Source organism: Ciona robusta, chromosome 12 (genome assembly GCF_009617815.1).
Source record: "Ciona robusta chromosome 12, ASM961781v2".
In the NCBI taxonomy this organism is placed as follows: Eukaryota; Metazoa; Chordata; class Ascidiacea; order Phlebobranchia; family Cionidae; genus Ciona; species Ciona robusta.
In genome coordinates, this window is record NC_143246.1 from 6,107,769 (window position 1) to 6,119,365 (window position 11,597).

An 11,597-nucleotide genomic window follows, 5' to 3' on the forward strand; every position below is an offset into this window, starting at 1 on the left:
CTATGTTAAGATGTTCTTCATTTAAAAACATCAATTACAAAACTAAAAGCATAATTTTTTTTCACTTTATATATACCTAATTGTAAAATTTTATTTAAAAAAAACTTACAAAATGTCCGACTTTACCCAAATTTGTAACTGTAAAGTAGAAATCAGTCTACTACTTGAATGTCTACTTCATGTGCACTGTATACCTTTCTACAATGCAAAATAACACAGAAATATGAAAAGTGTTGTTTTATTTTTTTCATGAAATTTTTGGAAGTTTTACATTATGCTTCAACGTATGAGGACCCGCAAATGGGTTCAGAACGGGTGATAAATGAGAGACCATCATAGTTGGGGTAAAGCTGTTGCTGGAAACCTTGTTCACTGGCATTGACTTTGACCTATCAATCCAAGTACCTTGAACAGGAGGCTGCTTCTACAAATACAAATAAACAAACAAATCAATGAATAAATATTAATTGGGCAAGTCAGTCGTTATAACACAAAATTGCATTTCATACACCCATACCCACCTATGAGTTGCTTGTTTAGTTCTGACACTTCTTCATATAATTTTTATTAGCGTTTTTAATTATTTTAACGTTTTTTTTTATAAAAAAAAGACAAATGGTAAGCCTACATAACTTACAGGAACAGGCATAACCAATTGTTGATTGATTTGGTTTTGAAGATCAAACATTGTCAAACCTCCTATCTCCTTATCCACGGTTGTATGTTTTGATGTCGGCCCTGGATTTGAGACAAAATATTTGAATTAGAAAAAGGGTAGGGTCGAGCAAATACCTATTTATTTAGGAGTGAAAAAACTCGGATAAATCTTTTGACCCAAATATATTATTTCAAAGAAAACTAATTTATAAACGAATGTATTTAAACAAACAGGGGGTCCATTTTTGCGGCCACTGGCAAGTTACCAAATATGGAACCTAAATATGCTAAGTTCCTTACCCAAGTACACAGACCCAGTATTCTGAACAATATATTCCTAAGGTTACAATGAAAGCGTTCTAACTAATGTGTAACATTCATAGAAAATATTTGCATTTTATTTAAATTTCTTACTTGATTCTGGATAGGAATTAACCTTAGGAAGGTTACTGGCAAAAACCGGATTAATCTTGTTCATGTTCAAGTTGGTACTGGTAATTTGCCGATCTTGGAATATAGCAGCCGTGTCTTTTTGTGGCTTCACTACAATAAAATGTATGTTACATTTGATGCAAATAAATATAACATTTACAGATTGCATTAAGTTACGTAAAACCTATTTTGCATGCATTCTTACAGTGTAACTTGGTACTTTTAGTTTAAACCATTGCTACAGCATCATATAAAACTAAACCAAATGTTCTATTATTGTACATTTTATTACAATATTGTCATATTTTCATATTGCATACATAGTCTGCATGCCACACTTCCTCTATAGCCAGTCTGTAACATTCACATCAATAACAATATCTCAAAACTTACCAGTTTTAACCATGATTCCTAAACCTCTTGTCTTTGCCATCTCAGACTTCATTCTTGTGCGTTTTAATCTTAGTAAATGAAGATCCTTTGCTGGCTGTCGAGTCATTCGCACTAGACAAGTAGGAATGATTTAAAAATAAGATGAAATATGGAAGAATATATTATATATATAAACTCTTGAGGTAATGGCCAATCCTGGCATAAATCTTTGGTCCAATATTGAGCCAAATTGTAGGACTTCACCCTTCCCGAATAAAATATACAAACTGTAAAATTACACCTTTTGCAAATGGATACTGGACGGTTTACCAGTTTATTTTTATTATAAACTGCATCAGTGTAATCATGGCCCACCAGAACGTAAATAGGAATTCTAAGGTCGTTACTCTAGTATACTGTGGTCTAATTAAACATCTTATAGCTACCTTTCCCTTCATCCCCAGTTCCAACCTTTTGAACACCTGTCGCATATTTCTTTACAGTTGGCTTGGTTGCCACTTTAGATGGTGTGCTACCATGCCCCATTAACATAAAGGGATTTTGCTCAGACATTTGTAAACCAAAGTTGCGAACGCCTCTGTGTCCTGCAAGTGTGTTCCATGTACCCGCGTGTCTCCCATTTCCCATGTCTGTTGAATGAATGAATGAATGAATGAATGAATGATAGTAGGGATGATAGTAGGGATGAATAAAAATGTCAATGAACATATGAAAGAATGAATGATAAATAAATGAATGAAATTCTCCAATTTCCTATGTCTATATAAATATTTAAAACAATGAATGAATGAATGAATTTAAGTTAATTCTGTTGTAAATTCCAGGTGTTTACTTTCCATTGCAAAATATTTTGACAAATCACAACTGGAATTTCTACTTGTACTTTCTACCTTGCAATCCTTCACCCATCCCTTGTCTCTGTGCACCAAACAGACCCCCTTTTGGATGAATTCCCCTCTCTGCTCTTGTGACTTTAGCCATGTACCTCACTGATGATTCAACCTTATTCTGAATATCCTTAACTACAACCTGAGGGTCGTTTACGATAGTTTTAACTTCCATTTTACTTCCTTCGTTTACTGATGTGTGTATGTCGCTGTACTCTGCATGCTGAGAAATTATATGTCAAAATTTATCCTGTTCCGATAAATGTTACTTATTTAAACCAGCGGGGGGTTAGCGACAGGTTGTTGTTAAAGGCCGCACAAGCCACAGTCACTTCAGTTGTAGGAAACATTTTAAGTAAAAATGCAACATAATAATTTAAACTTACCTGCTTGGCCACTTCGTTAATATAAACATTCATAGTTTCAGAAACAACTCCTGTTAACGTTTCTTCAATCAGTTTCAATTTGCATCGAATCTATTGAAACATAACATAGATGTCAATTATCTTTTGAAATAAAAGATTGATTAAAACAGCTGAAAGCAGTTAATTAGCAGCAAATCGTTAAAATATGGCAAATTAACAAAACACTGTCACCTGCTCAGTGGTACTCATGTCTTTCCATTCTTGGCTGTGCTCAGAGCAAGACAAACTCATTTGTGACATCACGCCATTCTGTACTTTGATCTAAAAGAACAAATTTGGTAAGTATTAAATTTGGAAACACACTATCAATATTTAATGGAAGGTGCATGTGCTCACTATGGCCTAAAATATACAAAACTTAAATCAAGCTACAAAACCTTAAAAATATACACAACATTAAATATTTTTTGAAAGTTTACCTTGTCCAGTTTCCCAAGTATAGATTCAGGTAATGCTTTCTTAATAACTTCATTGGCTTCACTCATCATCCCTGTCTGGCATCCTATCACCGCTTGTATCTTGCTTACAAAGCTGGAAATTTTTTTCACAATATCTTCAACCTAGCAAGACAAAATTATTTAAAAAAAACAGTTTTTCTAGAAATTGTTTTACAATAAAAGTTTTGACATTTTCTTTGCAATACTTTTAAATTGAATTTTCATTGGTTACTATGAGTTTAACTTTGTGTGTTAACTCCTAACTCACAAAAGTTACATGGTAAATGGACACAAGGTGTGTAAAACATGTCCCTTGGGTATAATGATTGTGTCAAACCCAGAAAACATAACACACACACACCCCCTACTATGTCCCAAACATTAACCCACCCACCTCATTATGCATAGTGTTGATACTCGTAAAGTTTTTCTCTTCCAGTTTTTCTGGATCTTCTCCAGACAGCATACCTTCAGCAAGTTGTTGTATGCTGCTTGTTACCTTTTGAACATATACTTCAATTGAAACAATGTTATATATATATATACAGACTGCATAGACTAAAGTATTTGCGTAGGGTACCATAACACAATAGGCAATGAGTCAACCGACTAACTTTTGCTTAAATCCCAGTATGCTTTTAAAATGACCATATATCCAACAGTTACTGATGCGAGGACACCATAAAATTACTCTGACACACCACTGGGTTTGGGTACATATAAGTACATATATATTTTAAAAGCAACGACATAAGCCACTTACCCTGCATGTAACAAGGTCTTCCCTCGCAGCACTCAGTTCATCATCTTGTGACTGTGCAAAACAAAAATATAATATTTTAATAACGTAATTTACCAGCAACAATATAAGTCTCTATGCATGAAAGCATAAATACAAATTTATATTAATACCTTAAAACTTGATGTAGTTGTAGGAATACTTGATCTTCTAGGAGCTGTTGAACCCTGAGAATACATCAATACAAATTTTAAAAAGAGAGAATATTATTAGATTTGTTCATACTCACAAAAATATTGCAAAAAAATAAAAGTTATTATAGTTTTTAAGGTTTGAGCTATTCTATACACTTACAAGTTACCATATCTATATGGGTAATTACTTTGACACGTGTTTTTACTCTGTGTGGCTGACAATTTGCTCACAATGGTAGGAGTTTTGAGCATCGAACCCGTATTTTTTGTTACATGCGAGAGCTTTCATACTTTTAAACTCAACACAAAAAAAAACAAGTTTTAAAATTAAAATGATTATAAAACGTACTGAAAACATCTGCATAAAGTCATTTTCACAAGACAATCCATGGTCCAATTCACTTATATCATCTGCCTGTAACCTTGATAATGATATAGCAGCTTCTGTCCATTCCGTTCCAAACTGCTGTGTCATGCCTTGAGCAATGTCATACAGACTCTTGCGCTCCTTTGCTGGGGTAAATATGAAACTTATTTTATGCTATTACATATGGGTGCAATATTACAAATCACCACATCATGGGAGTTGAGTTTCAGGCAACTGTTGGCCCAGTATCCTAACATTGTATAACCACAGTCTATTCTAACAGCGTGGCATACCCAAAATGAGAAAGGGAAAAAATAAAGATTCAATTCTTTTATATACGTGTAAGGTCCTATAGTGAGCCACGCTTATTGGCCCATTCTTCCAAGACCAATACATATTGTTATATACTGTTTAACACAACACGATAATTATTGATACAACAAAAATTTTGACACAAGAAAGAGTCTAACCCGAATAGATATTATAACTATAGATGGATATTGACAGCATAAAACATGGTACAAACCAGACATAAAAGACAGTGAGGGCAAAGGATAAGTCTGAATCGCAGTTGTTTTATAAACCACAGGTTCTGGTATCTCTACTGCAATTTCTTCAACTTTATCAGTTTGAATGCCCTGGAATATAAAGCAATTATTTAAATTTATAATATAAGCTAATAATGAAGGACTATAATGTTTATATAGCTACTTTTGCCATGTTAAGTCTAATTGAGCTTTTCCGGCAATTGTTTAGAGAACTGTTATCATACCCAAGTTGTTGACATCATAAATTTTCTACAGTATTTGTCAGGAGAGTTTCTTCAGATTTAGTATACACACAATTTATATACTAAATACATATTGTATTTTCAGAAAGTTTCTACCGTTGTTTTTGTATTTTGTTCCACATTTTTCACATTTTTCTGCTGTGTTGTCTTGGTTTCTGGCTGCAAATGTATCAAACTAAAATATTTGTTGCTAAATTAATAATTGAGTCCATAGCACACATTACATTAATTCTATAGAACTGATAAATATATTAACAACTGATAAGATCTATGAAATAGCATCCTGGGTGCTGGGGTAAGGGACCAATTCTGGTCTAAATCCCACACCCCTACAGTGGCTTGTAGTAGGACTTTACCTACATATGACAGAAGTATGCTCTCTTGTTGTAAAATTTAAAAACATACTCTTTAAATTTAAAAGAGAAAGGTACCAACCTTTTTCCTTTTTAATTGATTGTTCTCTTTCTCCAGTGTTCTAATTCTCATCTTGGAAGATTCTAATTCATCTTTTAGTGATCTTACATCAGGTGTAGGGGGAGGTATGATACCTGTAGCGGAAGATGCACCTTCTGTACCTTGTGCTCTGGTGGGATATGTTACATTGTTATTAGGTCATGTGATACCTCACTAATATGTTAAAAATGTGGTAATAGGAATTTTGAGGCAAAAAACTTACATTTCTTTCTTTGCCACAGATGTTTTTCCAGACTCCTTTTCAGGCACAGGTTTATAAAGTGCTTCGGTTGTTGCTGGCACTGAACCACCCTTTCGTAGAGCTGCTTTTAACTGATGTATCTTCCTATTCTGCTCCTCAACTGCAGTTTCTTTCTCCTTTAAAGTCCAATGCACTACTTCAAGCTTTTGTTTCATAGCGTGCAGGTGCTGTTGAGAAATAAATATTTTAAAAAAAATTTACATTGCTAATTTTGTGGGGGATTATTTTTTCCTATTTGTACTGTATGACAGTTTGGTCAATCCATTACTTCATGAACCACACTTTGTTTAAAAAAATTCTGTTAAAACGTCTTTCTGAAAAATAGAATCTACAAAATTATAAAGTTGACTTGTACCTTACCTGTTCATATTCCTTCACACTTTCTTCATGGTCCACAATAGCCATTGTACCAAGGTTGTCCTCAGCATATCTCTTATGTTTTTCAAGCTCCTTAAATAGAAGAAGCAGTAATAAACAACTTATTAATGAATGGATACAACTTATTCATTCTGGTGAAGTGGGCAATGACAAAACACAGCTGTTTGGATGTTTGGTTTCAAACACCTTGTAATTTTACGAGAAACCATATATATATACAATTTTGTGAGTAATTGGTTTGAGGGTTATGCAGTATGGCTGATAATTTGTACAACCCAGCTGGTGTGGTGCCAAAGAACACATACTGCTGTAACAGTAGCAGCATCAAGCATTAAACCTGGCACCTTTCGGTTATGACACAGAATTTGTTATATAATGCACATAAATATACTATTTTTAACAAAAACTAGATAGGCCTTTTTTTTCCTAATTCTGTAACCCCATAGTCCTAACATGCAGCATACATAATCTTGGTTCTACTCACAGTTTGTAGTTTTCTGTTTGATTTCCTTGTAGTAGCTAATTCATCCTTGGTCAAACTATGATCATTCTGTAACTTCTCATAATCTTTGCACCATTGCTTAACTAACTGTATAAAAAAGAAATGAATTATATAGAAGAAAAAGGTAGTTTCCATTTAAATATGTAAGTAAGCAATAAACAGTAACAAACTCCAGCCTAACCCTAAGGGTGCTAGTGAAGAATCTCCCCCCCCCCAGCCTAACCCTAAGGGGTAAGGGGTTAGGGGTTAGCAAATAAGGTGGGGGGAAGATTCTTCACTAGCACCTCAAATTGTTCTAATTTTCACCAACCCGTTTCTCTTGCTCCACCCGGTGTTCAAGATAATCAATGTCTTTATCCTTGTCCTCCACATCCTTCAAGATCTTCTTTAGTTGTTCCTCGAACTGATGCGAGTGAGCCATTCCTTCCATCCTGGTCCGATGTAGCAGATCGTAAATTTCAGTAGCAGCATTTTTTAAATAATGAAATTCTTGCTTTCCGCCTGGAAATAAAACCTTAACATAAACGAAGTGTAAGAAATAGATAATACAGTACTGTGGGGTAAAATAGAAAACCGTTAGCACCTAAATCCCATATCTTCTAAATCCTGATCGTGTTTTGAATATTTAACAACGATATTTTAAAGTTGTGAGGATATAGCGTTGTATAGTTCTGTAAATATTCTTTGTTTAATCAAAAATGGGACGATAAAAACGTGTGAAAACATGTACCGTCTTACCCCAGCTTCCATACATTAAAAATTCAACATAACATATTAACACGTTCCGAGTTAAACAAATACTAAACAACAAAAAACAATAATTAAATAACCGAAGATATTTTAGGTGATTTCCCTTCAATATTTCAATTCGCGCGCTGCCCGTAAAAAACATTTAATAGAAATTTAATGGGGATTACACTTTACGATTTATAAGATTATATAATGTTGTTTATCAACATCAGAATAAAAATTGGTGTATTCCTATTTTTATAGTTTTTATATCATATTCAACAGTGCGCGCAAAATTAAACAGAGTGTTTAGATTAAAAATTGACGACGTTTAAAAAATACAAAAAGATTGTCGAATACCGCAATTATTACTTTTGCTTTGACGTCTCTTGGAGTCAAGTGCATCTTGTTTCATCTGTTTCTCAAGGTTTTGTCTCTGACGTTCAAGGTGCTGCGTATCGTCGCCATGGTGTTTCAGTGTATGGATTTTATCCTTTAGTTTTTCAACCTTCTTAACATTTTGTTGTACTTGCTCTAAATATCCCCTACAGGTACAAAAAAAGATGTGTCAGAAGTGGGATTCGAACCCACGCCTCCATTCGGAGACCAGAATACTCAACACCACATAGTGGCGAAGAACCCTACGCTCTTGAGTCTGGCGCCTTAGACCACTCGGCCATCCTGACTTGCATTCTGTAAGGGCTCGCACTATGAGTGATTGAATGACATCGTGGAAAAACGACGGTCGTTATAACACGTGTGATCTGTTTCATGCAACACGAGCATTCACTTCTCTGCGTTTTAATGTGGCAAAAAACACCTGCTAGGAACACACCGTTTACTTTGCGCAACATATTGAACATTCTTAAGCAAGTTGCGAACAAACTGCCGAGCGTGTGTTTCATATACCCATTACTAAATAATTTGTCCATTTGCGCAATCATGGTAAAAAAATAGGAGATTCAGTGTTTAATCGGCGTATTCTCTATACTTACGTAATTACTGACGTATCCACAGTAATTTCTTTTTGTGCTTCATCGTCGTCCTATAAAGGAACATTTAAATGCCATCAGTTTATATGTAACGGGTAACGGACTATGATATAGTTCAGTGAGAAAAGATGGGACACCTTTAGCACACAATATCCAAATAACCTGATCGTATTTTAAACAATTAACAACGGTCCATAGGAGCCTTTTATAATTCTTTGATTTTTCTTTGTTTATTACCAAATGTGACGAGATGGAATGATAAGGTGTCCGATCTTTTCCCACCCTACTATATATGCTTACTATATTCTGTTCCATACCACACACAACATTCTTATAGGTTTGTTTGTTAGTAAAAAGCAGTTGGTTTGATCAAAAACGGTAATTTAAGATATATGTGTTATCGATAATTATTAAACGCGACTTTCGTATTGTGATCGTAAATAATCTAATGTTATCAAATAGGATGGGGAAAGCCGGGACACTTTCAGCTAATAATATTCAAGTATCCTGATCGTGTTTTAAACAATTAACAACATGGCGGTCGAGAGGGTAGGTTTTATAATTCTATAAAAGTTCTTTGTTTACTACCAAATGGGAAGAGAAAATGGAATGAAACGATGTCCCATCTTCCCTCACTTTACTCCATGAGATATGCTATACAAGACCACAGTGTTAACAACTTACAATGTCTTCAAAATGATCTTCATCCATCCATGTTTGTAATGATTCCAACAATTCCTTTTTTTTAGATTCTTCTTTTTTCGTCGGTGTGACGTGCATTTTGTCTCCGAGCTGTACTGCCACCTTGCGGAACTTGTCCAGCAGAAGCGAAACGTTGATTCGAAGCTAAAATAAAATGTCGTCAAAGATAAAATGTAACAGCAATCAATTAACCTTAAAACAAGTTAAGTTCGTTGCTACCATTGTGGGTATATTTGTCCTTGGGCAAGACACCTATAACGGCAATTGCTCTAACCCAGTGGTCGCTAATGGATTGTCCAAATTATCAGCCACACATAAAAAATGAAAAAATCCACCAAAAAATTAAGACAAGATAGGAGTTAAGTTTTTTTTAAGGTTTTTGTAAGAGCTTTTAGTCTTTTACAATCTACCATATCATCGTCAATCTCAAACAAATTATCTTCAATCTCTTTAAGCAGATGTTGATCGTCTAAACTTTCACCTTCAGGAGTGGTTTCGTAATCGTCCACTGCCTGTAGATATAAATACGTGGAAACCAAAACTGTCGTTACAACACAATTTTGTGGCAAATTTTATATGACGACACGAGTAATAGAGCATCCGTGTTATAATGACTGTCGACCCCGCCACGCGAGGGTAAATAGCCTACGCGTAATTTTAATTGGAGCAAAGTGAAAATGTATGGAAACTATCGGTCAAAATTGTGGTCAAAAAATTGTGGCAGTTGAATCCAGCGTAGCGTGTTTTTCTAGTCTGTTTTTAACGTGTGTTTTACCTTATTTACACGATCCTGAATTTCTTTGACTTTCTTCATACGAATAGTGACGCTTGCCCTTCTTGGAGATTTGTGTGACGTTAAATGGTCAAGCGGTATAGCACCGCCAGAGACATCTCTGTTTGCAAATGCCGCGAAATCAGATGAATTAAACTGCCTACTACCCCTTGAAGAACGTCGCATTAGCAAATGTTCTGCTGCTATAACAGAACCTTTACGGTCTCTGCCGCCCATGTTGTGACCATGTACATCAAACATTGGTGCAATCATTTTAAAAGACCCGCGGCGTTCTGGCGGAGGATGCGACGACCTTTTCTTGGTGGGCTCTTTCTTTTTTCTCTTCTCATTATTTTTTTTATTATCATCCGCTGAAACTCCAATTCGCCACATTGTGTAGCAAATACTAATTTATGAAACCTTATTTGGTTTAATAACATAATTAAACATGCATATTATATATTTCGCAGTATTTTAAACGGCTATTGTTGATCATAAATAGCAATATTTTGTCAACAGTAGTTTTTGTTCGACGTAAAAGTACATTTTTCAGACTTTTTTTTTGGAAACAGATTTTGAATACCAAAATTGTAAAACTAAAACTTGACCAGTTATAACATACGGGCGTCGTAAGGCCCAAATAGTTATGATTTACAAATTAAACGATGCCCATTTCGCTTTAAAATCGACAGCCAGTGACGATACGGCGCTGGCTTAATCATTTACTAAGCCAACTGCAGGTATTAAACTTTAATTTCATTTATTAACCCGATATGACATTTGGGTTAGTATAGCATCTATGGTATACTAGTAGTATCAAACAATTTGTTAGTTTAACAAGTTTGTGGCGGCTAACACAGCATACAATTTTCTATAAAATGTTTATTAGGCTTAGTACGTTACCGTACATAAAACAATATGTTATGCTAATCTAAATATGCTGCTAATAGACACAAGCGTTGTTGTTTGAATAAGAAAGAGGTATTTTCTCAGGTTCTGACTACGAACTTAGGCCTATATCTTCAAGTTATTAACCTATATACTAATTTAGACGTTTTTTTTAAACAACATCTATACATAGAGACCCTGAAACAGTTTTACTGTAGAATTAGAAAATCTATTAACGTATAAGAGCGTCGATAAAAAGGCGAAATATGGCTTTTGAGAACCCGGTGTACGAAATACATTTGCCAATTCAGCCGAACGGCCATTTAAAATGCGGAGAAATTGCAACTGGAATAAACGAAGTTCAAGTCCCACCGGTGGTAGAAGCAAGAAAAAACAATACTTCTCTACAAAGACGGAAGTCTTATCATAAGAATTTTAACAAAAGAAAAGTAAAAGCGAACGAGACAAGCCAGTTTCTGAAACTGCATCGTAAATATTTGGACGAGATGGCAGACATAGTGAATACTTACATTGACACGACTTGAAACGCGTCAATGAAACTTATTCATGCTCGGCATGTTGGGGCAACGACAATCGT

General features: G+C 34.8%; 1 protein-coding gene and 1 non-coding gene across 2 annotated transcripts; both read right to left on the minus strand.

Moving 5' to 3' along the window:
- Nucleotides 1–222: 222 nt before the first annotated feature.
- On the minus strand, nucleotides 223–11,233 carry LOC149727214 (uncharacterized). The gene is made up of 25 exons (XM_089889853.1): nucleotides 10,115–11,233; nucleotides 9,750–9,851; nucleotides 9,322–9,483; nucleotides 8,641–8,690; nucleotides 8,018–8,190; nucleotides 7,227–7,417; nucleotides 6,899–7,003; nucleotides 6,397–6,486; nucleotides 5,998–6,203; nucleotides 5,757–5,904; nucleotides 5,418–5,480; nucleotides 5,058–5,169; nucleotides 4,514–4,677; nucleotides 4,144–4,197; nucleotides 3,995–4,045; nucleotides 3,626–3,730; nucleotides 3,214–3,354; nucleotides 2,966–3,055; nucleotides 2,756–2,845; nucleotides 2,373–2,592; nucleotides 1,908–2,111; nucleotides 1,483–1,593; nucleotides 1,072–1,200; nucleotides 638–738; nucleotides 223–424 (listed from the first exon to the last, which is right to left on the minus strand). Exons 1-25 carry the CDS (start codon nucleotides 10,502–10,504, stop codon nucleotides 248–250), a joined length of 3,429 nt encoding a protein of 1,142 aa, XP_089745979.1. The 5' UTR covers nucleotides 10,505–11,233; the 3' UTR covers nucleotides 223–247.
- Trnal-caa (transfer RNA leucine (anticodon CAA)) lies at nucleotides 8,212–8,331 on the minus strand. The gene is made up of 2 exons: nucleotides 8,294–8,331; nucleotides 8,212–8,257 (listed from the first exon to the last, which is right to left on the minus strand). It is a non-coding gene; the product is annotated as a tRNA-Leu (tRNA).
- Nucleotides 11,234–11,597: the final 364 nt, after the last annotated feature.

Bases quoted from the DNA above. Each gene is read 5' to 3' on its own strand.
- LOC149727214 (XM_089889853.1), bottom strand. From the start codon at position 10,504: ATGTGGCGAATTGGAGTTTCAGCGGATGATAATAAAAAAAATAATGAG. The intron at 8,691-9,321 runs GTAAGTTGTTAA...GTTCCTTTATAG, and splicing joins AAGATCATTTTGAAGACATT to GACGACGATGAAGCACAAAA. The intron at 739-1,071 runs GTAAGAAATTTA...TCTCAAATCCAG, and splicing joins TAATTCCTATCCAGAATCAA to GGCCGACATCAAAACATACA.